Source organism: Podarcis liolepis, assembly GCF_965112155.1.
Source record: "Podarcis liolepis genome assembly, chromosome: 7".
Taxonomy (NCBI): Eukaryota; Metazoa; Chordata; class Lepidosauria; order Squamata; family Lacertidae; genus Podarcis; species Podarcis liolepis.
In genome coordinates, this window is record NC_139561.1 from 4,390,641 (window position 1) to 4,413,792 (window position 23,152).

General features: G+C 45.4%; 1 protein-coding gene across 2 annotated transcripts; it reads left to right on the forward strand.

Annotated features, from left to right (window-relative positions):
* Positions 1-7,622: 7,622 nt before the first annotated feature.
* On the forward strand, positions 7,623-21,366 carry SFTPB (surfactant protein B). Of its 2 annotated transcripts, none has more exons than XM_083514321.1 (11): positions 7,623-7,793; positions 10,206-10,339; positions 10,575-10,646; positions 11,973-12,098; positions 12,972-13,121; positions 14,154-14,261; positions 15,532-15,715; positions 17,610-17,770; positions 19,103-19,183; positions 19,921-20,025; positions 21,161-21,366. In XM_083514321.1, the coding sequence occupies exons 1-11, from the start codon at positions 7,748-7,750 to the stop codon at positions 21,194-21,196; spliced, it is 1,203 nt and encodes a 400-aa protein (XP_083370447.1). In that variant the 5' UTR covers positions 7,623-7,747; the 3' UTR covers positions 21,197-21,366. The 2 variants fall into 2 exon arrangements, 1 of the variants encoding a protein (XP_083370447.1); XR_014528661.1 differs by having other exon boundaries at positions 7,626-7,793; positions 19,921-20,523; positions 20,760-21,366.
* The last annotated feature ends 1,786 nt before the right edge of the window (positions 21,367-23,152 follow it).

The following is a 23,152-nucleotide window of genomic DNA, read 5'->3' on the forward strand; positions in this document are numbered from 1 at the left end:
AACCATTACGAGTTATACCTGTACAAGGGGAATTCTGTGTACATAAATCATCAGATGCAGCTGATTCTACCATGATAGGCTCTTCTCATTGTCACTATACTTGGGATAATATTAAGAATACCTGGGCACACGATACTACCTATCGAACTCGGGATGCCTTGCCCTGTGCACCTCCTTTTATTCATGCATGGAAAGTGGTATGGAACATAACTGTGACAGAAAAAGGCAATCTAACATACTGCACTGTGAACTCTCTACCTCTTTTGCTATTTCGCCTTCTGTACTCCACGTACCAAAGACCTCAGACACGATGGTTGTGGTGGATATGTGGAGAATGGGCATACAAGAAACTCCCCTCCAAATGGAGTGGGACTTGTTTCCTGGGATGGGTATTACCACCAATGTGGATTATGCCTACTAATTTGCCCAAGCGTACACGAAGAAACGCCGATATTTCTCATATAGCAGGAGGAAGTACCCAAAGTTGGAGCGGTACTGATGATTGGCCACCAGAGCGCATTATAGCCTATTATGATCCTGCCTCCTGGAATCCTGGTGAGCTCATACAAGGGGCACGGGATCCTATTTATAATCTAAACAGAATAATTCGATTGCAAGCAGTAGTGGAACTTGTAACCAATGCAACGGCCCGGAGTTTGAGACTTATTGCACAACAGTTGGATGAAAGTAGAGCCGCCATTTTGCAGCTGAAAATGGGAATGGATTATGTACTTGCCAAGCAGGGAGGCCTATGTGGAGTCTTGAACTTGACAGGGAATGCCTGTTGCTTTAACATTTCAGATAATGGTGAGGCAATCCGTGTGTTGGCCACAAAGATGGAGAATATAGCACATGTCCCAGTACAAACATGGGAAGGATGGGATATGGGATGGCTCACCAATTGGTTACCTAATGTCACAGGACTCAAAGGGATACTATTGTCTTGCTTGTTTTTCTTGACAGTAGTGGTAATGGTTTTATGTATGATGCCATGTATCATTTCATGTTTTAGAAGTACAATTAGCAAGATGGTTTCAAATGAAACTCTACCTCATATCATGGCCCTATACAGAGCTTTACCTCAGGAATATGATGAAGGTCAAGCTATCAAGGACACTTGGGATGAAGGTCCTTGAGCTTGAAAGGGGGGAATGAGGCATCAGGCATAAGCCTGCATTTTATTAATGTTTGATTAGGACTTGTATATTAAAGAGGGCTTAGATTTTCAAAAGTAGATTTTCAATCGTTTCATGCCAGGCAGAGAAAACCTTGGCCATTCTCCTAAGACAAGGGGCCCCCACTTGATTGATAGCAGAAAACAATTCTCAAAGTCGTAAAAGCTGAAATTACAGACTGAGTAATGACATTGACCCTACATGTTATAGAAGATAACAAAGGCAGAGATAAACATGATTAGGAATGAGTAAATAGTAAAATGCCAATGTGCCTCCCAGTAAAATGATACCATGGGCCTCTCTTAAAACCTTGAGCTGTATTTTCTAAGGCCAGAGGTAAATGGGAGAAAAAGCATCTAGCTGGGAAGTCTTTTTAAAGCATCTAGCTGGGAAGTCTTTTTAAAGCTGTTTCTTCCTTAAACTGAGAGAAAAGGCAACTGGCTTGGCTGGGGAAAAAGAAGCTTCTTCCTATTTTATTTTGAGGCTGGAAAGGAGGGAGAAGGGGGGGGGATGTAAACTGAAGAGGCTGCTTCTGAAACTGTTCTAAACTGAGTCCTTTTTCTTTCTTTCTCTCTCTACTTTGAGAAGCTTTATTCTTTTAAAAGGTTACTTATGATAATGTATGAAATATATTAGCTGAAATATATTGGCTTAAATGTAATTATGCAAAGGATTTAACAAATGCTAGAAGAGTTGTATTTATCTTGAAATAAGTCAGCCACCAGTCCAGCCTCTTGCCAGACAAGAAGACGCCATCAAATGCTGCCCTGATATATTAGCTGTCAGAGATTTGTTTAGAAACCTTCAAATGAAGGATATCTTTCAATGTTGATGTGAAACTCAAGATCCTTGACATATGTTTAAGATAAAAATTTAAGATTAACCATTTGTTTTAGAAGGCAATAGGGCAGGGAGGGCAAGAGGTGAGCTGGTAATTAAGATTCCTTGTTGAGACACATGTAAGATATATTACTACTTATTTGTCATTTATAGATGTAACAATATATAGCTGTTTGTGTTCCTTATAAGGACAGAAGGAAATGGGTGTATCTATTGTGATTGGTTATAGCAATCAGCCAATAGGAAATCCAACCAGGCTGATTGGACAGAGGCAGCCCAAGGAGGAGCAAAGGGGGCTGGATTAAGGGAATATAAGTGCTGGCCATAATGGCAGGAGGCCAGGCCAGAGCTTGGTAACCATATACCACTGTGCCTCTCATTTATTTGTCTGACAAATAAATAATTATTTTAAATTCTCTATTGCTGCGTTGAATATTTCATTCCAGCTAAGCGTTAACCACAAGCAGGGTGCTACAGTTGCGGCACTCATCTCGCTTTACTGGCCGAGGGAGCCAGCGTACAGCTTCCAGGTCATGTGGCCAGCAGGACTAAGCCACTTCTGGCGAACCAGAGCAGCACACGGAAATGCCGTTTACCTTCCTGCCGCAGTGGTACCTATTTATCTACTTGCACTTTGATGTGCTTTTGAACTGCTAGGTTGGCAGGAGCAGGGACCGAGCAATGGGAGCTCACCCCATCATGGCGATTCGAACCGCCGACCCTCTGATCGGCAAGTCCTAGGCTCTGTGGTTTAACCCACAGCGCCACCTGCGTCCCAACCTAAGCCTAACCCAAACCCAAACCCTAACGGAACCCAAACCCTTACCATAAGCCTAATCCTATCCCTAACTCTAAAGTATCCCTACCCTTAAAAGTAACCCAATGCCTAACCCTAACCAATTCTAACCCTAACCTAACCCTAACCATATCCGCAATAGTAACCCTAACCAGAAGCCTAACCCTAAACCTTACTCTAACTCTAACCATAAGGCAACCCTAACCATAAACCTGAGACAGATAGGTAGCCGTGTTGGTCTGCCATAGTCAAAATAAAAAAATTCCTTCTAGTAGCACCTTAAAGACCAACTAAGTTAGTTCTTGGTATGAGCTTTCGTGTGCATGCACACTTCTTCAGATACACGAAGAAGAAGTGTATCTGAAGAAGTGTGCATGCACACGAAAGCTCATATCAAGAACTAACTTAGTTGGTCTTTAAGGTGCTACTAGAAGGAATTTTTTTATTTTGACATAAACCTGAGAATAATCCTAACCCGGACACAACCCTAACCCTAACCTTTACCCTAAACGTAAACCTAAGACTAAACATAATCCTAATCCTAAAATGCTAACCCTAACCCTAATGCTTACCCAACCCTAATCTTAAACCTAACCCAAAACCTATCCCTAACCAAGGAAACCGTCAACCAATATTTTATTTTTTAATCTACCCTGAATCTCAAAGCTGCAAACTTTATTGTATGCTCACACTGATCTGCCCCGTCAGGCGTCATGGAACCTGGTCCCCCCCCCCCCACGGTAGACTGCCAGGAATAGATAGACAAGGAAAGTTGTGTTTTTTTAAAAAAAAAAATATTAAATTTCCATTTAACAAACCAATCATAGTTGGAAGAAACATAGACTTTACTGGGACAGAGCTCCTTCGAGATTTGATGACCAACATAAAGGACTACCAACAAAACCGGCAGAGAGGGACTGCGAGAGATTTGAAGGCCTCGGACGTGAGGAATCCAGGCTAAGAACTGACATTGTGGATACTCTTTGGGGATCAAAACCGGGAAAGGGGGGGGTGAGAGTTTTTGAATCCAAAGGGTGCATAATTTTATGTTGTTTTTTGTTATATGTTCAGTAATTAATATAAAAATTGGGAAATCTGTGGAAGGGAATTTGGGTCGACCTTAGAAAAGTATTGTGATTTAATTGAGGTGTATAAGTTAAATTTGGTTAATTAAGAAGAATTAAGTTTAAAAAAATAATAATAACAATAAGGTAAAGGTGAGAGATAAGAACTTGCTGAGTTAACTATTGGAATTAGGATGTAAGAAGGGGAGGTGTGGGGAAGTCAGGGAAAGTGGTTAAGAAAGTAAGGATTTGAAATTATGCATGTTTGTTTTTATGTTTGTGTCTATGTTGTGTATTGTGTGTTTATATAAATTGTGAAAACCGAATAAAAATTTATATTAAAAAAACCAATCATATCATATTAATTATTCCAAATTATGCCAATACATATCACAAAGTCCAAATATTTAGCCGAATTCTAAAATTTTGGTGGGGGTACCCATGCTTTGAGTACAGTAGGGGTCCAATCATCTCATATATTTCTGCTGCTTTGATATTCACAAGTCCCATCTTCCCATCTCCTTGTTGTTATCATTTTTCTTCTTAATAACCTCCGAGTTGTTTCCACAAGCGAGTTGAAATGAACGTTATTTATGTTTCTGTGTGAACCTTGTAATGCTCTCCCGTAATTCATCTCACGTTGATCCAAAAGTCCAAAAGTCCTGTTCAAGCGGCCGGCGCCATTTTAGTCCATTCCGATTAAATACAGTCTAAGTGTCTGCTCCTTAATTTTCCCAGACCAGTTGCACCATAAATCAGCCTTTCCAGGGGAGTTTTTGCCCATTCAGATTTACAATCCAAACGTGATAACAGAACAGTGGCTCACCTTTGACTGTAAATCTCGCAACAAAGTCTGTCTCATAATGGCGGATCACAATAATAACTACACCACAGGAAAGCCTCTCTTCTTTCCAGATCTTCCACAAAACACAGTCTTTTGTTAATATTTTTATTTCCACACTGTTTATTTTCCAGTCTCACTTGCTATCAATGATGTGACGGTTCTTCTGGGGAGGGGGGGGGGCGTTGTTAGGTAAATCATAATGAAAAAGAAAGTAAGTTTCCCCTCCTCTTTCCGTTCCGTTCAACATACCAACATAGCTGTAGTTCTTTGATGTAATCTTCTGTTCATTCCGGCCCATCACTCTTGACTTCTCAGTGGTAGATTTAGTTAGCAGATAATACACCCCTACTTCGTTCAAAACATGTGCAATTACTTTCTCTAATTTTATCTTAAGCAATGCAACTAGTTTCGCTCTTGAAAGCAGCGTCCGAGAGCTCCAGAACTCACTCGAGGGCTTTCCGTCCAGTGCCCTCACCCCCTTCTTCTTTCGAACTCGGGGGTGATTTATGGGCAACCGCGGGCGAGGCAGTATCTTCCCATCCCCTGGGAAGAAAACGGGAGGCTGATATACTCCCATAATCAGCCCCTAAATTACCTCATGTGAGCCGGAGAGATGGTATTGTCAGCCATCTTCCAAGGTACCCCTAGCGGGGGCCCCAGACAAGGAAAGTTCTTACCAAGGTCTTTTATTCAATATTCACAGAGAGAGTCTTAGAAATGTTGCCTCTTGAGTAATTGCGTTGGTCCAAGTAATCTCCACCCCCCCTTCTCTCCTCAATCATCAACAGCACCACCCACCTTATGGTGGCCGCTTAGGGCTATTTGTCTCCAAGCCTTTGCTCTCCAGTGTGGTGTAGTGGTTAAGAGCGGTAGTCTCGTAATCTGGTGTACCAGGTTTGCATCTCCGCTCCTCCACATGCAGCTCTGGGTGACCTTGGGCCAGTCACACTTCTCTGGAGTCTCTCAGCCCCACTCACCTCACAGAGTGTTTGTTGTGGGGGAGGAAGGGAAAGGAGAATGTTAGCCGCTTTGAGACTCCTTTGGGTAGTGATAAAGCGGGTTATCAAATCCAAATTCTTATTCTTCTTCTTCTCCTACTTTCAATGCTCACCAGGTTCTGGGAGAAGGGGGGTCTGGAATGCTTTCTAGTGATAACGTGTCAGCCAGCTGCTCTGGCTCTGCCTCCTCCTCTCCCAGTATATCTCAACTTCATCCCTCATCTACCTCTGAGCTGTGACCTCCCACAAACCACTTTTGTAAATCTATATTGTCTTCCTCTTCTCTGGAAGGTTCAAGCTGGGGAGGCGGTCTCCACCCTTCCTCCTCTATCCAATCCCTGACACCACCACCCCCTTCTCCTGTACTCTTGTTTTCCTTGTGTGGGCAGGGACTATGTTTTTATTTTGGTTTATTTACCTTAGTTGCCATTAGTTCAAGAAATCAATCACGAGGATAGGTGTGTGACATCAGCATTGCACAATTTGCACATACATACACATTTTTTTTAAGTTAAGAGGAGGTTTGGAACATGGCAATCTGGGAAGAGGGTCCCTGCCCTCTTCTGCAAACAGCATCCAGTCCCAGAATGCTCATTAATGGAGAGGTTGATGATGGTCCTCGTCATCCAGTCCAGGAACGGATGAATGGCTCTATTCAGATGCTATTTGCTTAGTTGCATAAGCCCCCTTTCAAGAGTCCCACTCAGCTAAGAGAGGAAAAGCCAAGAGCAGTTATACTCCTGGTGGGAATCAATACGTCCACATAACAAGAGAGTCTTCGCCCATCCTTGATTCTAGAATGTGCGGCTACATTCCACACCTAGCCCAGCCTCCTTTTTGAGTGCTGTAATTCCAGTCATCAAAGAGGTAAAGCAACAAGCAGTCAAATTGTGTAGCAAATCCTATGGCAATGTAAAGACCTGAATGAGCCCTACATCTAAGAATCAGTGTAAAAAAATGATGAACAGATGAACCAGAAGTCAGCAGGTGGTCTTCTTAGGCTTCACACAGGCCTCATTTGCACTATTACTATTACTATTACTACTATATCATTTACTATAGAAGTACCACTATACAATTTTAAGCAACTGTGACTTCCCCTCAAAAATCCTGGAACTGTAGCTTTTTAAGGGTTCCGGTAGATGCTTATTTCCCCTACAGAACTACAATTTGCAGGCTTCCCAGGGTTGACTGTTAAACCACTCAGTGTTTAATGTTTAAAATTCCAAAAATGTTCTATGAAAGCTAAGCTGTTATTAATTATGGAGTTTACTGGTGAGACTTGCTCCCCACATGAGATGGGGGAGCCCAAATCTGGCATATCCACAAGACTACAGATCAGTCCTACAGGGGGGAACAGTAAGAATATGAGGGAGACAACAGGGCTTGGGATCAAGAATAATCTCCAATGTAGACTGAAGGACAGATTTACTACATAAAATTGCATGGAAAAGTCAAATTTTCTGACTATACCTGCGGATAAAGGGTGGTAAATAAATTCAATAACAACAACAATCATAATAATATTTCCCAGCAATTTTTTTAAAGTCCTGAGAGGAAGGAGAGACAGAGAAATGTTCTGTAAAAATAAAGAAGACACTATGCCCATTCCAGACTAACCAGCTGGTGTGGACGCACCAGAATAGAAGAGTTGAAGGGTTCCTAGGACTGGAATGGTTGCAGGAATGGACTGTAATTCGGAACTGAATAATATGTGCCAACTAATTCAGGGCTGTATCTTCATGTTATGCCACTGATCAGGGCCTCCACTGTAGCAGAGTTACATGGGAATTCTCAAACACAAAGTACCAGTAACTCTAGTTCCTCACTACATCTCAGAACTGAGGGGCTACATGCCCAACAGGAAGCCAAGCTTGAGCGTGAGTGAAACTGTAGATGTGTCAGTAACATGATGCTTTCAGCTGGGCAGGATCTCCGCAGATCTTCTCCACTGGTGCCACACAAGCCCCTCCTTCTGCAGCAGAACTATAAAAGAGAACCGTATTCAGGGGTCTTTACACAGCACAACCATGTGGCACCTGCTTCTCGTCATTCTGCTCTGTGGAGGTCCTGCTGGTAAGCACTGGGGAAGGGGCAGGTGGAGGGTGGGGCATCCTTTCCCCCATGGCCATTAGGAACTTCAAATAGAATGTTGGAAGATTCAGGACAGATAAAATAAGTAACTTATTCACGCACCACACTGGTACTCACACAGGAGGCAGTGATCACCACTAACTTAGTGGCTTTAAAGGAGGATTAGGCAAATTCATGGGGGATATCAATGGCTACTAGTCATGCTTGGTGTGCACTACCTCCATTGGTTTGCATAGTGTTCTTTAATTTTTTATCATTTATTCATGTCAATTTATTAATGTCACTTAAATTTAAAAGATCCATGGGGTCACAAAGAGTCGGACACGACTAAACGACTAAACAACAACAACAACAATTTAAAAAAAATCTAAGTGAATTACTTCCAATAGTATAAAATATGCAAAAATTAGCAATAAAACAGTATATATAATAAATTTATCAAAATATAGGTAAAAAAAAACCCCAGTTAAAAGTAAAAGGATCCAAAATAAGCAGACAGCAAGAGTAGATGATAACAATCTTTAATTTAGGAGGGCAAACAAATACTCTGGTATTACTGGTCAGTACAGATAACTGGGGACGCAGGTGACGCTGTGGGTTAAACCACAGAGCCTAGGACTTGCCGATCAGAAGGTTGGCAGTTCAAATCCTCGCGATGGGGTGAGCTCCCATTGCCAACCTAGCAGTTCGAAAACACATAAAAGTGCAAGTAGATAAATAGGTACCGCTCTGGTGGGAAGGTAAACAGCGTTTCCATGCGCTGCTCTGGTTCGCCAGAAGCGGCTTAGTCCTGCTGGCCACATGACCCAGAAGCTGTACGCCGGCTCCCTCGGCCAATGAAGCGAGATGAGCGCCGCAACCCCAGAGTCGGCCACGACTGGACCTAATGGTCAGGGGTCCCTTTACCTTTATAGATAACTAACCTAGATGAGCTGATGTTCTGAATCAGGATAAGGTAGCTTCCTATATTCCTGATACCAGACAACAGAGGCAAGTCACCCACAGGGCAGGTTTAGCCTTCACTGGGTGGGGGCTGAGCCTGGTTCCTGACAAAACCCAATAGCTCCAGCCATAAAGAATCCAGCTTACTCCTCACTGAATTACCTCCCTCTCTAGAAAGACAGCATGTTGTAATAGTTAAGAGTGTTGGGCTAGGACTGGAGAAAGACACAAATCCTCACAGAGTCAGTTAAGCCATGAGCCGGTCACACTTGCTCAGGCTAATCTATCACACAAAATTGTTGAGTGGGGGAGATGCAGGCACTGCTACCCTGAGCTCCTTGGAGGAAAGGAGGGATTAAAATGGAAGAAAAAAGAGTACAGCAGAAGGCAAGGAAAGAGCAACTGGTAGGGTTGAGTCCACACCCTCTGAAGCCTGGTGAGGGCCAGGTCTGTTGCCTGCTCCTGCGCTAGGAGTCCCAAAGAATCTCTGACCACACCTGGCTTGCAAACCAGGCAGCCTCTTTTGCTTCCACTCCAAATATTGAACAAACCTGAGTAAACAACCTAAGTGGTAAAATTTCTCAACCATGCCCTGATGCCCCTCCTCATCGTGCGACTGAGGAAAATGAGTCCAGGAGAGCCTGAGCTGCAAACACTGGAAAGACTGAGATTGTTTCCCTCCCTGGCTTTTCAAGTGCGTCAACTGAGATTTCATTGCACTGCTTCCTGTGGTCTACGACTCAGAGACTTGACTTTAAGATGAGCACATTGTCTTGTGTACCCTATTCCTTGAGCAGAAAGAGACTTTGGGAGTTCCAGTGCTTATCCAGGGTTCAGATTCCTTGGAATGGTCAACAGAGACTGTGGTTTTTTTAGGATATATGGTTTTATTTTCATGTATACAGTCTGTGGACAAATGCTGGCTCCTTCAGCCTGAAGCTAGATGAGCACTACACCCCATAGTCGCCTTTAACTGGACTTAACTGCCCAGGGGTCTTTTACCTTTACCTGAGCATTGGATGGAAGGATTTACAGAATTAATAACTCAGCAGATTTGCTTCCCCATCAGGTTTCCAGGGAAGCCCCAAGTCCAGCACAGAACAAGACATGTCTCCATCTTTCCAGTTTCCCAAATCAGCCCAGCTCTCACATACACAGCCCTCTCATGGCCTATTATTCTCCATCCTAGGATGATGTATCATCCAGTCAGGTGAGGTGGGGAAAGGGCTGCTCGTTTGTCTCTAAGGCAATAGCGCTCACCCTTTAAGATGCAGGTGACAGGTGTATTCTAACCTCACATATACCAGATCACAGGTTTGGAAAGGATCACGTGTGTCATCCAGATTCCAGACTGACCTCCACACCACTTCCCACCAAACCTATATAACAATATTATTCTGCCCACATGATGCTGCTGCTCACAAAGGCCTGTCCTTCTCTGCCCTTTTCCAGTGCTGGCTGGCAAGATTTCCATTGATGATGGATGTGCCAAAGGTCCTACATATTGGTGCAAGAACCTCGTGACGGCTATCCAGTGTGGTGCCTGGGAACACTGCATGCAGGCTGGATGGAACAGTGCCACCCAAGTGAGTAGCTGCTGTTCTCTCTCTCTCTATCCCTCCTCTGACTTGACTTTGGTGCAGGAAGTTAAAACTTGGGGGGTGGGGTTAGTTGGGGACAGCTGCACTGTCTCTGTCTTTGGCATATTGGGTTGCTGTGTCAAGAAGCCCAGTGGTTGCCTGCCCACTTTCTGCCGGTGACCCAGGGTTTTGTGACAGCTGCATTTTCAGGTTGCCCTCATTTCCTTAATTTTTCCTCCAGGAAGACACTTGTGCAGACTGCAAAGAGATTGTTACCATCCTTGTTCGCATGGCCAAGGAGTCAACCTTTAAGGTAACCCAGGTAGATGGAATGTGTGGAATTAGTGCTGCTGCACTAATTTTTGCAGCAGCATTTAGTCTGTACCTTTTGTTGACATTTAACCCAGATTTCCCTTCATACCATGGAGAATCCTGTAAATAAAAATAACCCATTATGCATCTGCAGTCTAAAACATGTGGGTTTCAGGCTGAAACCCTACATACTCATTTATTTACCTGGGAGTAAGTGTCACTAAATGCAGTGGTTCTTACTTATGAGTGAACATGTGTAGGGTGGTGCTGTTAAAGAGGACAGACCAGCAAGAAGAGGGCCATTACACTCAGGTCTTGCTTGTGACGTCTGGTTGGCTACTATTCAAACGGGCTGTTAGACTAGAAAGGGCTCCCTTGGGGGTCTTCTGATGTTCTTAGCTAAGCTGATTGTATGAATAGTCCCAGGAGAGGCAGGCATTGTGAGAGACAGCTGGACAGAGATCTCAGTCTTGCCCAAATAGCTCCCAGACACCAGAACTTAGAAACACCCAATGAAGCTGAGTGTTGGATGAAATAAAGTTCTTCACACAACACACAGTTAAATTATGGAACTTGCTCCCACAGGAGGCAGTGATGGCCACCAACTTGAATGGCTTTAAAAGAAGAGAACAGAATCATAGCTGTCAACGTTTCCCTTTTTTAAAGGGAAATTCCCTTATTCCAAATATGATTCCTCACAAAAAAAGGGAAAAGTTGACAGCTATGAACAGAATGCTGGACTAGGTGGACCACTGGCCTGATCCAGCAGGCTTTTCCTATGTGTGGGGTAACCAGCCTCATATCACAAACATGCATGTCTATTTAATATTGGAAGAGGTTAATACCATAGTGTAAGCTATACTGCCAGGCTTAGCTAAGTCCACTTCCCACCACCTTGGGAGGAACTTTGTTCTTCACTCTACTTGATTGCTTCCGCTCACCCGCATGAGCCACTCTTGAATTCCTATAGGAAGTTTCACCACTTGGCAAAGTTTTACTCCCTGTATAACTATTTCTGAAGCACATGACTCTCACCTATGGAGAATTTGTAAGTAAACCATTTTTTAAACTTACGAAACATGGTCTTTTTCCTATGCTGGGGAAACAAGGAAAAGAAACATTTTAAGGGGACATTTTGGAACTCATGTGGAGGGGCACATTTTAAAGGTGTTACAGCCTATATTTTCACACTTTACTTTGCTGCATGTTTAAAGTATCTGCTGGGGTTCTCTCCCCAAAAAGTACTTCCCCTAAACTTGGATCTTGGCACCCAGAAATTGTCCTATGTTCTCCCCTCTACTCTCTAAACATTGCTGTTCCCACGCAGAAGGCCATCCAGAACTACTTGAAACACGAATGTGCGGCTTTTTCACTTCAGACCTTAATCCCAAGATGCCAGGAGCTTGTGGATACCTACTATTCTCTATTCATCACCGCCTTAGAAGGACAGATTGTAAGTGGCCCTTTCCCCACACACATCAATGGCAAATAATTTCTCCACAACAAACAACACAGTGGCTGTTGTGTGGAGGGAGGGCAAGGGAGGGAAAGCAGAGGCTGCTCTGAAAGGGCAGCCAAGCAGCTGACAGGCTCATCTGGTCCATTCCCCTGGGAAGTTCTTGCACATTACAATGGGGCTTGTGCAGGAAAACTTCCCCAGGGCCTGTGCTGCAAGGACCACCTCTTCATACCCTCCAGCATTCCTCAGATTAAAATAGGAACATTTCTCACTCCCCCCCACAAATGACCTCCCCATTTTTGTGTCCGTCCCCCCCCCCGCAAATCAAATTTCTATCAGAAAATTTGTTTTATGAAAAGAAGCACACACACCAATAAATGTATTTAAAAATAAATAATAAATATATTTTAGAAAGAGGCAAGATTAGATGTGGATGCTGGAATCATTTTTTTAAAAACCTCAAGGCTTCTTTTCACACTGCTCATCTCCCCCTTTCTTCCTGCCCAGGGGAGCCCTGTGCTCTGCCTGAGCCTCAGAGCTGGTGTGTCATGGGGGGGGGGTTTCCCCTCACAGGTGGCAGCCTCTCTTCCTCACCTGCAGTCCAGCAGCTGCTACAAGCTGCCCAAGGGGGGAATCTGGCAGCGGTAGCCATGGAGAGGCAACAGGATGCTCCTTCGCGGCAGCCAGTGGGAGAAATAGGGACATTCCAGGTTCAAATCCAAAGCTGGGGTGGCTTTCGTAATTCTGGGACTGTCCCTGGAAAATCAGGCCACTTGGTGGGCATGCCTCTGCCTTGCCTGTCTGTCAGAGTAGGGCAACTGGAGGTGGAGTATTCCTTTCTCATGCCTTATCCCTTCTGCCCTTCAGCAACCCGATGCTGTATGTGCAAAGTTTGGCCTCTGCCAGTCTGACCCACTGGAGAGCAAGGACATCTTTGGTCTGCTGGTTCAAAAGATGGCAGAACAGATCCAGCTCCTGCAAGGCAAAGCTTTTATTATGCCCAACAACAAGACCCAGGTAAGGAGAGCCTCTTCTGATGACATGAACTCCAGTCCAGTGAAAGAAAATTGTATAAACCCCTAAGCCAGCCTTCTACAACATGGTAACCTCCATATGTTTGACAGTACAACCCACAAACATCTGGAGGGCATTGGGTCAGAGAAGGCTGATCTAAGCAGTTGTCTAGGAAAGCATATTGCATCCTACTTCATTCTACTTCCCCATTATAATGGTTTCAGAAGAGAGCCAGTATGTTCTAGTGGCTAGAGAGTGTCAGACTAGGACCTGGAAAACCAGGGCAAAAACCCTTTTCAGCCATGACATGGTGGTGCACAAGAGCATATATAGAGCCACTTTGAAACCATTATAAGGCAACAAATACCACTAAAAATATGCTAATCACCCAGTTACAGCTGCACTGCAGTGGGCAACGCAGGAGGGCAGAGATAGAAAGGAAGAGGAATGAGGTAAGGGTAGGGGAGAATGGGCAGAGAAAGAGTCCAGTCGGTGGGTCAGTAGGACAATCAAGAGACCTAGGTAAAGGGACCCCTGACTGTTAGGTCCAGTCATGGCCGACTCTGGGGTTGCGGTGCTCATCTCGCTTTACTGGCCGAGGGAGCCGGCGTACAGCTTCCGGGTCATGTGGCCAGCATGACCAAGCCGCTTCTGGCGAACCAGAGCAGCGCATGGAAACGTCGTTTACCTTCCTGCCGGAGTGGTACCTATTTATCTACTTGCACTTTGACGTGCTTTCGAACTGCTAGGTTTGCAGGAGCAGGGACTGAGCAAGGGAAGCTCACCCCATCGTGGGGATTCAAACTGCTGACCTTCTGATCGGCAAGCCCTAGGCTTTTATGGTACATAAATGGCAAAGCTGGGGGGCGGGGAGTGCACCCCTCAGGTGGGTGCAATGAAGTAGCCGAAGCTGGAACATTTATGCTCCAGTAAGAACAGGGCGTTAATCTTCCCAAAATGAGATCTGCTCTGTTGCACCTTTGATTAATTTCTGTGCCTACCTGCTACACGACTTATTCCTATTTCTTTTCCCAGGATAATCCCAAGGAGGAGCTGCTCTTCCCTTGGCCCTGGCGTTATGTTTTGCCTCAGTGTTGGCTGTGCAAGAACCTTGTAGGCCGGATTGAATCCAGCCTCCCCAAGGTATTGTATTCTCCTTTCTTTGTGCCTTAATTCAGCCTTCTCCAACACGATGCCCATTAGCCCCAGACAGCAGAGTCCTATCATACTGGGTCTGATGGATATTTTGGTCTGAAACATCTGAAGAAGGCTGCTTTACACATCCAAAGGTCCAGAATGCAACATCATGAGACTCTAAATTGTTCTTTTATTTATTTATTTATCAAATGTTTCTGGACCTCAGCATTAAGCTTGTGAAAGTGTCTGCAACCAAAGCTCAGGAAGCTAAAAGTTACAGATAGGTAGCCGTGTTGGTCTGCCATACAGAATCACAAAACAGAGAAACCAGTAGGAGAACACTTCAATCTCCCAGGACATTCTATACAAGATCTCAAAGTAGCTGTGTTACTACAAAGGAATTTCAGAAATAGACTGGAAAGAGAAGCTGCTGAATTGCAACTCATTACCAAACTTAAAACCATGGAGAGACCTGGTCTGAACAGAGACATTGGATTCTTATCTCATTATACATGACTAAGCCATTTTTCACCTTCTCACCCCTTGCCTTTTCCTGTAAGACCTATTGCAGTCGTTAAGAGTCGTCAACAGGCTCATCTCAGCTACCTGCCAATCACCCATTCCCACCACCCTTCTGAGTAATACCCCTCCCCACCTTCTCACTATAGAGAAGGATCTGGCAACTTCTGTTTCAGTGTATCTGAAGAAGTGTGCATGCACACGAAAGCTCATACCAAGAACTAACTTAGTTGGTCTTTAAGGTGCTACTGGAAGGAATTTTTTTATTTTGAAGCTAAAAGTTTAACTGATAGAAAAGGTGGAGTAGAAGCTCCTGGGATGAGTGGACTGGGCAGGTCTTTGTCTTTTCAACTTTCAGCCTCTTCTCCCAGGAAACAAAGCACTGCTCACAGCTGATATTAAGTATATGGCAAAATCTATGTCAGAAAAAAACCCACATCTCTGATTTGCTTAAATTTGCAGTTCTTAGCTGAGAGAGCATGTCACAATTTGATATGAGGAACAGCTGTGAAACTTACTGAATGCCGAAAATTGGGGGCCCCCTTTGAGCTTGAGGCCACTGGCCCCCCACAACCCTAATTGGCCCTATGAATAAAACCCTGTGATGATTCTTGGTATCTTCCTCATTTCCACCTTCATGTGTCCTAAACTGCAAGGCAGGCGGCAGCTTTCAAGTTGAGAATGATGTCTCCGAGTCTGGATTCAGACGCAGGGCAGGCCACTAACTTCACCCAAAGTCCTTTGTCCTCTTCCTTAGGAAGCTATTGGCAAATCCATGGCCCAGCTCTGCCGCTTTGCACCAGGAGCCGCTGCTGGGATGTGCCAGTGCTTGATGGAGAAATATACTGTGACCATTGTAGACGCGGTTCTGGGCAAGTTGGGGCCAAACCTGATCTGCGGGATGATGCTCATGTGTGTCACAGAAGAAAACTGTGGCCCAGGTAGACAACCTAAAACCTTGGTGGGCTAGGTGATGCTTTGGTGCTTTGGGATCTCGTGGTAATCTGTGATGTTTGTCACTCTGAGAAATTTCTGGACAGTTTCCGTCATTTCGGCTGGTTCTGTGTGTAGCACCTTGCCATCCAGAACAAGAAGCAGCCTAGCCACATACTCACCTCTGTTCCTCCACAGGCCACATCCGGCTAAGTCAAGGGGTCAGAAAATCAGGACCAGGGGCCAAATATGTGGCCCTCAAAACTCTCTCTAGGCTACACCTCTCACTGGCCCTGCTTCACACCAAGGCCTAGATTAAGCTAAACCAGCAGAAGCCAGAACTTAAGATTCTGCCTGGTCTTCACTGAACCTCCATCCTGATCAGTTTGTGTGATGTTTGCACATCTTCCCATTAACCATTGCATTATTCCACACTTTTCAATGCAGTACCATGTCACTTACCCAATTGCAAGAAGTCTGTATTTTTCTGTCTCCCAAGTAGACTTGTACTAGGATGATAGTTTTTATTCACTTTAATACTGCCAAACTAGATTTCCCCCATATGCCCTTGAATCCCTCCCCCCAACAGTGACAGCCTGGAGACGCAATGGAATGCAATGCTATTCTCTACAATGGGCAAACCGGCTTTGCATAAGATTCTGGGAACAACAAAGAGTTTTTAGAAAGCAGAGGCTGGCTCTGTTCACACTCCTGTTTCCTGTGCATTCTCTGCGTTCCCAGTGCTGCGTTTTTAATCCGTGTTCGCAGTTTCTTAGCCAAAATGAAGGAGTAACCTGTACTTTGCCAGTTTGATGCATTACTTCTCAAATCAGCTGCACACTTCAGAGTCCTTAAAACATTCCTAATTCGTCTCTAGCCAAGGTGCGACCCCCCCCATGCAAACAGTAAAGACATCCTTCCCCTGTGTACATCTTCTGTGTACAGAAACAGAAGGAGGCCCTGCTGATGTGGACAGCTGGAGGAGGGGGAGAGCTGTGAAACATGGGGGGGGGGGACTTCGCTACCCTTTAAGGCGGTAATGTGGACACCCTTTGCCTCCCTCCCATTCATTTTCACTAACTGCTGCCTCCTACTGCAGATAGTAAAAATGAGCAAGCTCCCTGCAGGCAGGCATGCACCAAAGTTGGGGTGCACTTGGCTGCAGGGCACTAATTCTCCCCAGAAGGTGCTGGAAGAGGAGGTTGTGGAGGGTGGGGGTCCGCCAGTTTGAACAAGCATTTGATTGGGTGGCATGCTTGTCTGTCAGTCCAGCTGTGCAAACAGCATCCTTTGACACTTTGCCTGTATTCTTCCACTGTTTGACAGATGCAGAGGCTTACCTAGGGGTTGGCTAGGTTGGCCCTTGCCAATGGTGCAGGCCCAGGGAGGTGGCTGAGAGTGGCTAGGAGCCCTCCCACCCATGTGCACTTCTCTGCTTCTCTGAGCGGCCAACATCTCCTTGCCAAGGGGACAAGGGATGTGGGCAGGGGCACCAATACATCTCATTGCTAGGGGTGCAAGGTAGAGCATCATCTCCCCCAGTGCAATTGGACTAATTGCACTGATTGAAGTCCTTAAGCTGTTCCTAATTTGCTTACAGCTAAGGTAAAGACATTCCCACCCCTGTCGAATCCCCTTGGTATGTACACAAACAGAAGTGAATCAGACACTAATGAATCCAACAGCTTTGGGTTGAATGTGGAACTTCATTGCCCTCCGAGGTGGCAATGTGATCACACCCTAGGTCACAACTTGCTATAGAAAGTTGGCTGCTTAGACTGAGATCCAACTGAAGGCAGTGGGTAGCTGGGAAAGTATAAAGCCTTCGTGTGTGCGTGCGTGCAGGCGCAAAACACCGCACTGCTCCACAGCCCTGCCTCTTTGTGCTTTTCCCCCTTGCAGAGACCCCTCCACTGTCACTCCCTGGCCCAGCTGACCGCTGCCAAGCCTGCCTGGCTCTCAAGACCCAGGTGAAGGCAACCCTCAAGCCCAACAGCAGCAGGGCTGAAATGGAAGCAGCTCTGTTGACAGCCTGCAGCAACACTTTTCGGAGCTGGGAAGAGGTGGGTTACCCTAATGAGCAGAAAGCCACAGCCTTCTTCAAAGGATTGTTAAAAATATGCAAAGGCCAGTTCCCATACAAACATGGCATGAGAGGAACACTGCAAGGCCTTCCTTGTCCTCCTAGCTGGAGGAAGATGCCCAGGACCCTCACCACACCCCTTTAGGCCTCTGCTTCTTCCCGACTCTGATGCAGCAGGGAATGAGTGTGTGGCTTGCCCCGTGTCACAATCACAAACGGGGACCCAGGCAGTAGCTGCCTTTCTTAAGCTCTTAGTCTGGTGTCTTCCAACAGTTATTAGACTACAACTCCCATCATCCCTAACCATTGGCTATGCTGGTTGGGGATGATGATGATGAGTCTTTTTATTTATTTATTATATTTATATCCCAGCTTTCCTCCAAGGAGCTCAAGGTAGAATACATAGTTCTCCTCCCCACAGTTGCCTCACAACAACCAGGTGAGGTTGGTTAGGTTATGAGTGGCTCAAGGTCACCCTGTGAGCTTCATGGCTGAGTGGGGATTTGAACCCTGGTCTCCCAGATTCTAGACCAACACTCTAACCATTACACCACACTAGGAATTGTAGTCTAACGATATCTGGAGAGCACCTCACTGGGTTTGTCAGATGGGAGACAGAACTAAATGTGTCAGTTCAGTTAGTCTTCGGTTTCAGCAGGACATGGGGAGGCTAAGAAGTTGTGAGAGAGGTGAGTTTTGAGGGATTTGAAGGACGGTGGTCTTCCATAGATATGCTGGGAAGCAGCCCAATGCATAACAGGCAGCGAGAGAGTAAGGACAAAATCACAGCTTCCCAAAATTCTACTTTTCACAATTACATCAGCCTTCCTCAACCTGATGCCCTGCAGATGGTTTGGACTACAACTCCTATCACTGTAAACATCTAGGAGACTGAATAATTACTGCCACTTATAAAACAGCCTTACCCAACCTGGTGCCCTCTGGATTTTTTAAGACTCATCAATAGCAGCCAGAATGGCCAATTATCAGGGATAATGGGAGTTGCAGCCCAACATCTGGATACCATATTAACTAGCCCTGCCCATGAGAAAGACATGATAGGAGCAAGGAATGGGGGCAATCATAAGACTCTGTCTCAATGTTGTTGTGGTTGTTATTATTAAACAGTGGAGAGAGGGATGATTCCTATTTTCTATTTGTACCCAACTTCACTTGTACCAGCCCATGGACAATAGATAGTGAAATAGCCAGTCCCAATACTCCACTAACACCCTCTGTGCACAGGTGGCCAAGCCAAAGAGGCCAGGTGAGCAGTGGCTCAATATTTACTTCTCTTCCTCCTGTTTTGTAGTGCAAAAGCTTCATTGATCAGCATGAGCCAAAGTTGTTCCTACTGCTTGCCAAGCCTTGGAGCGCCCAGAGGACATGCCAGGTACGAGGCTATCATCCTTGAGAGAACAACAACATTCAATTTCACATTGCTCACTGTTGGTGTAGCATTTTCAGATGTTATAGTTGAGGAGCACAGCACAGAGGCTTTGGAAAGCATTTTCAAAGTGTAGCAAGCTGACACTCAGCTTCTGGACACAAGCAAGACCCGTGGATCAGTCCCCAACTAAACAGCAGACGCTCTCCTGAACATAACTAAACTTTCTGGAAGTTGCTTCTTCAGTTCCCCTAGTACAGCATACCTTGCTTACTCCTGTGTACTGTATTGACATTTGGTCATTGCCCTTCTGGCAATCACTCTTAAGTGATGGCCAGCAGAACCAAATTCAGATATGGGAAGTTGTCAGATACTAAAGTTTAAGATGACCTGTAAAGCAATCAATGCAAAAGGGGAAGATGAAAAGCCAAATGGGTGCTGCTAGAACATCAGGGCGATGGTCTTCTATAGCTCCTTGACGCTATAGAGAAAGAAGAGGTGGGAGTGGGGAAAACCCCTTTTCAAGCCATTCTAACCATCTCAGAATCTCCCAGAGAGGCCCCCAATTGATACTATCCCTATATTGAAACAGGAAGTTTCTAGCAACAAAGGTGAACACATTATGTCAAGTAAAGGTGCCAAGCAGCATGGACTGCTCTGCCTCTTCTCTTCATAGAATTGTAGATTTGGAAGGGACACCATCATCTGTTCTAACCCCCTGCAAGTTTTTTCCTTGCTAACAGGAACTAGGAGCCTGCGTGGCTGAGAAGCCTTTTCCAGGAACTACTGCCTGTGCCCAGGGCCCCACTTATTGGTGCTCCAGCCTGAGCACTGCTGAGGAATGCAAGGTGAGAATGGAGTGTTGGTTCTTTGGGTTTGTAATGTGCCAAAAGAAGAAATCTATCTCCAGATGCCAGGATTTTGCCCTAATGGTCTTTGACAACAGGAAGCTTTGAGACTGGTTCACTAAGGGCTCATCTGTTTGCCCTGCTGCTTTCCCCCAGGAAAACCCAGTTTTACCACTGAATCAGAGCAAACATCAACCAGTTTTTCCACAGATTGACACATGTTCCAATTCAGCGCTGAAGAGCAGGCTTTCCTGGAGAAAGTACTGGGGCAAGTGGAAAGCCACTTGGACCCATGCTTTCTAGGCAAGGGGACAAGTGCAAGTATGGACAAGCCCTAAGAAACAAGGAAAAAACCCACTGACAAAGGCATTTGTGGGTGAAGTCTTTGGGCATATTTTAAAAATAAAATAAGTCATTCTTCTTCGCATCTGTGAGTTAGATAGATGGATATAAAACTATTACTGTGTGCTTCCATGTTTTAGTGTTTTTCTGTTTACAGTGGTGCCTCGCAAGACGAAAATAATTCGTTCCGCGAGTCTTTTCGTCTTGCGATGTTTTTCATCTTGCGAAGCACGGTCCGTCGCAACTGCACCTCTTCAAGCGGCTTTAAGAAAAAAGCGCAAGACGTTTTCGTCTTGCGAAGCAAGCCCATAGGGAAATTCGTCTAGCGAAGCAACACAAAACCGAAAAACCCTTTCGTCTAGCGAGGCATTCGTCTTGCACCACTGTATTAGTAGACATGTGAAACACCCCTCCCCACAGAGAAAAACAAAGCTAGCTGCAATGTTTCAAAAGTTTCCATCTGTCAATGGCTACCAAGATAATCACTGTAGGACAACAGCTTGGAATCCCATGGAAGCCCCTCTCATTATATTGTGTGAAACTGGCACAGGAGGTCCTGGTGAAAGGGTGTAATAAGATTGGGCTTTTGCGGCACTTGCAGTCTATAAATGCAACCATTTCCCACAAGCTAATTCCACTTTGAGCTGCTAAACCAGAGCTTTCACATGCCCCCAGCACAGAAACTGCAGAGACCCTGACGTTCCCAGGTAGCTTCTGTACCTTCATCTACTACAGAATGTCTGCATTGCCTCTTTTGGGTATGGATCCAATTTCTCTCTTCTCTCCCTTCTAGGCTGTGCAGCACTGCCAGGATCATGTGTGGCTGTAGCCAAAGAACGGGGAGGCAGCAGCATACAGCGAATAGGGGAGGGTTACACAACCCTGCCCCACAAACCACTTGCTTGGATTCTTCCTGATGACTGATCATTGTGGCAGGGAATGAGGGAAACCATGAAGCTCTCATACTCTCAACTATTACAGCTATGCTTCTTTCCCCAATTTGTGTTTCATTTTATTTATAAAAAATATTTATAGGCTCATAGTAGGGCAGCATAGAGCAAAATTTACAAGAGAAAGAAAATACTATTAAAACCATTCCAAATGATCATGAAAAAGGCAGGTGGATCTGAAAAGCTTAAACTGATGAACAGGCCTGTTGACATTTTAAAAAGTCTTCAAGAGACTCCAGGAGGCAAGGATACCCACCTAATTTCTGTTGGAAGACACTTCTGCAGCATGGGTCTGATGACACTAAATGCCCAACTTCTAGTTGAGACCTGCTGGGCCTCTGTAACACAGGGGACAACTAACAGTGTTCCTCTGGATGACCTCAGTGATTGAGCTGGGATATAAGGGCTCAGGCAATCCTTAAGGTATCCTGGACTCAAGGTATTCAAGGATTTGTATATTAATGCAGGAACCTTGATACTTGACCCAGCAGATGAGCAGCCAGTGTAGATGTTTTAACAGAGGAGTTATATGCTGGCAGCCATTTGCCTCCATTGGTAGTCTAGCCATTGCATTCTACACCAGCTGGAGATTTGGGATCGAGCCTAAGGGCAGCCCCGCATGCAGTGCATTGCAATAATCCAGTCCTGAGGTCACTAATGCATGGAATGCAGAGGCCAGGCTACCCCAGTTCAGAAATAGGGGTCACTTGGGCCTCTAATGACATGGATGTAATCCAGGAGTACCACCCCAACCCATGGACCTGCAACCCTCACCAGAACAGACACATGAACCTCCTACCCAAAGAGCCTCCATCTTCCCACGATCCAAACAGTTTATTGGCTCTCATTCAGTCCACCACTGCATTCAGTCATGGGTCCAGGACTTCCACAGCCTCTCCCGATTCAGATATTATGAAAGATGTATCCCACCCTACCTCCCAAAAAAGCTCCAAAAGTCCTGCTCTCAATAGATCTATGTAGATATTAAATAACATTGGGGACCAATGTGGAACTCTACAGCACAAGTGCCAGGGAGCTGAACCCCCCTCCCCATATGACTCTCAGGATTCAAGCCACACAGGTAGGAACAAAGCCACTGTAAAAGTGCCTTCAATATCCATCCTGAGCAGTTGGTCCAGGAGGATACTATGGTCAAACTCTTGGTCTAATTTCATACGTGTCTGAGCATGAAGCTGCTGCAGCAAAGGGAACCAGAAGACCACGCTCGTTTTTCAAGCATCATCAATTCAAACATTTGTTGTTAGCAATACCTCAGTGAGACACAAGTTCTGAGATGCTACTTGATGGTTAGAACTCTTGTATGAAAGTTGTAACGATTAGCAAAATCAGTGTCCAGGTTAAGTGCTACTTTCCAACTTAGGTGGCTAAACTGTGGCCTGCAAGCCATAAGCGACCACCAAAGGGATCTCTGGTGATCATCGAAGTGGAAGTGGCACCTGACTGGGAAGGTGGTGAAGGGGGAGGAATGGAAGAGTGTTCATTCTCCACCTGCCATCATAATCCTGCTTCACTACATTAAGGGGAAGCTATTGTGGCAAGGGACGCGGGTGGCAGGGACGCGGGTGGCGCTGTGGGTTAAACCACAGAGCCTAGGACTTGCTGATCGAAAGGTCGGCGGTTCGAATCCCCGCGGCGGGGTGAGCTCCAGTCGTTCGGTCCCAGCTCCTGCCCACCTAGCAGTTTGAAAGCACCCCTAAGTGCAAGTAGATAAATAGGGACCGCTTTCTAGCGGGAAGGTAAACGGCGTTTCTGTGTGCTGCGCTGGTGCTGGCTCGCCAGATGCAGCTTCGTCACGCTGGCCACATGACCCGGAG

Coding starts and splice junctions, on each gene's coding strand:
- SFTPB (XM_083514321.1), top strand. CDS start 7,748: ATGTGGCACCTGCTTCTCGTCATTCTGCTCTGTGGAGGTCCTGCTG. Junction 14,262..15,531: donor TTGAATCCAGCCTCCCCAAG/GTATTGTATTCT, acceptor CCTCTTCCTTAG/GAAGCTATTGGCAAATCCAT. Junction 17,771..19,102: donor CTTTTCGGAGCTGGGAAGAG/GTGGGTTACCCT, acceptor CCTGTTTTGTAG/TGCAAAAGCTTCATTGATCA.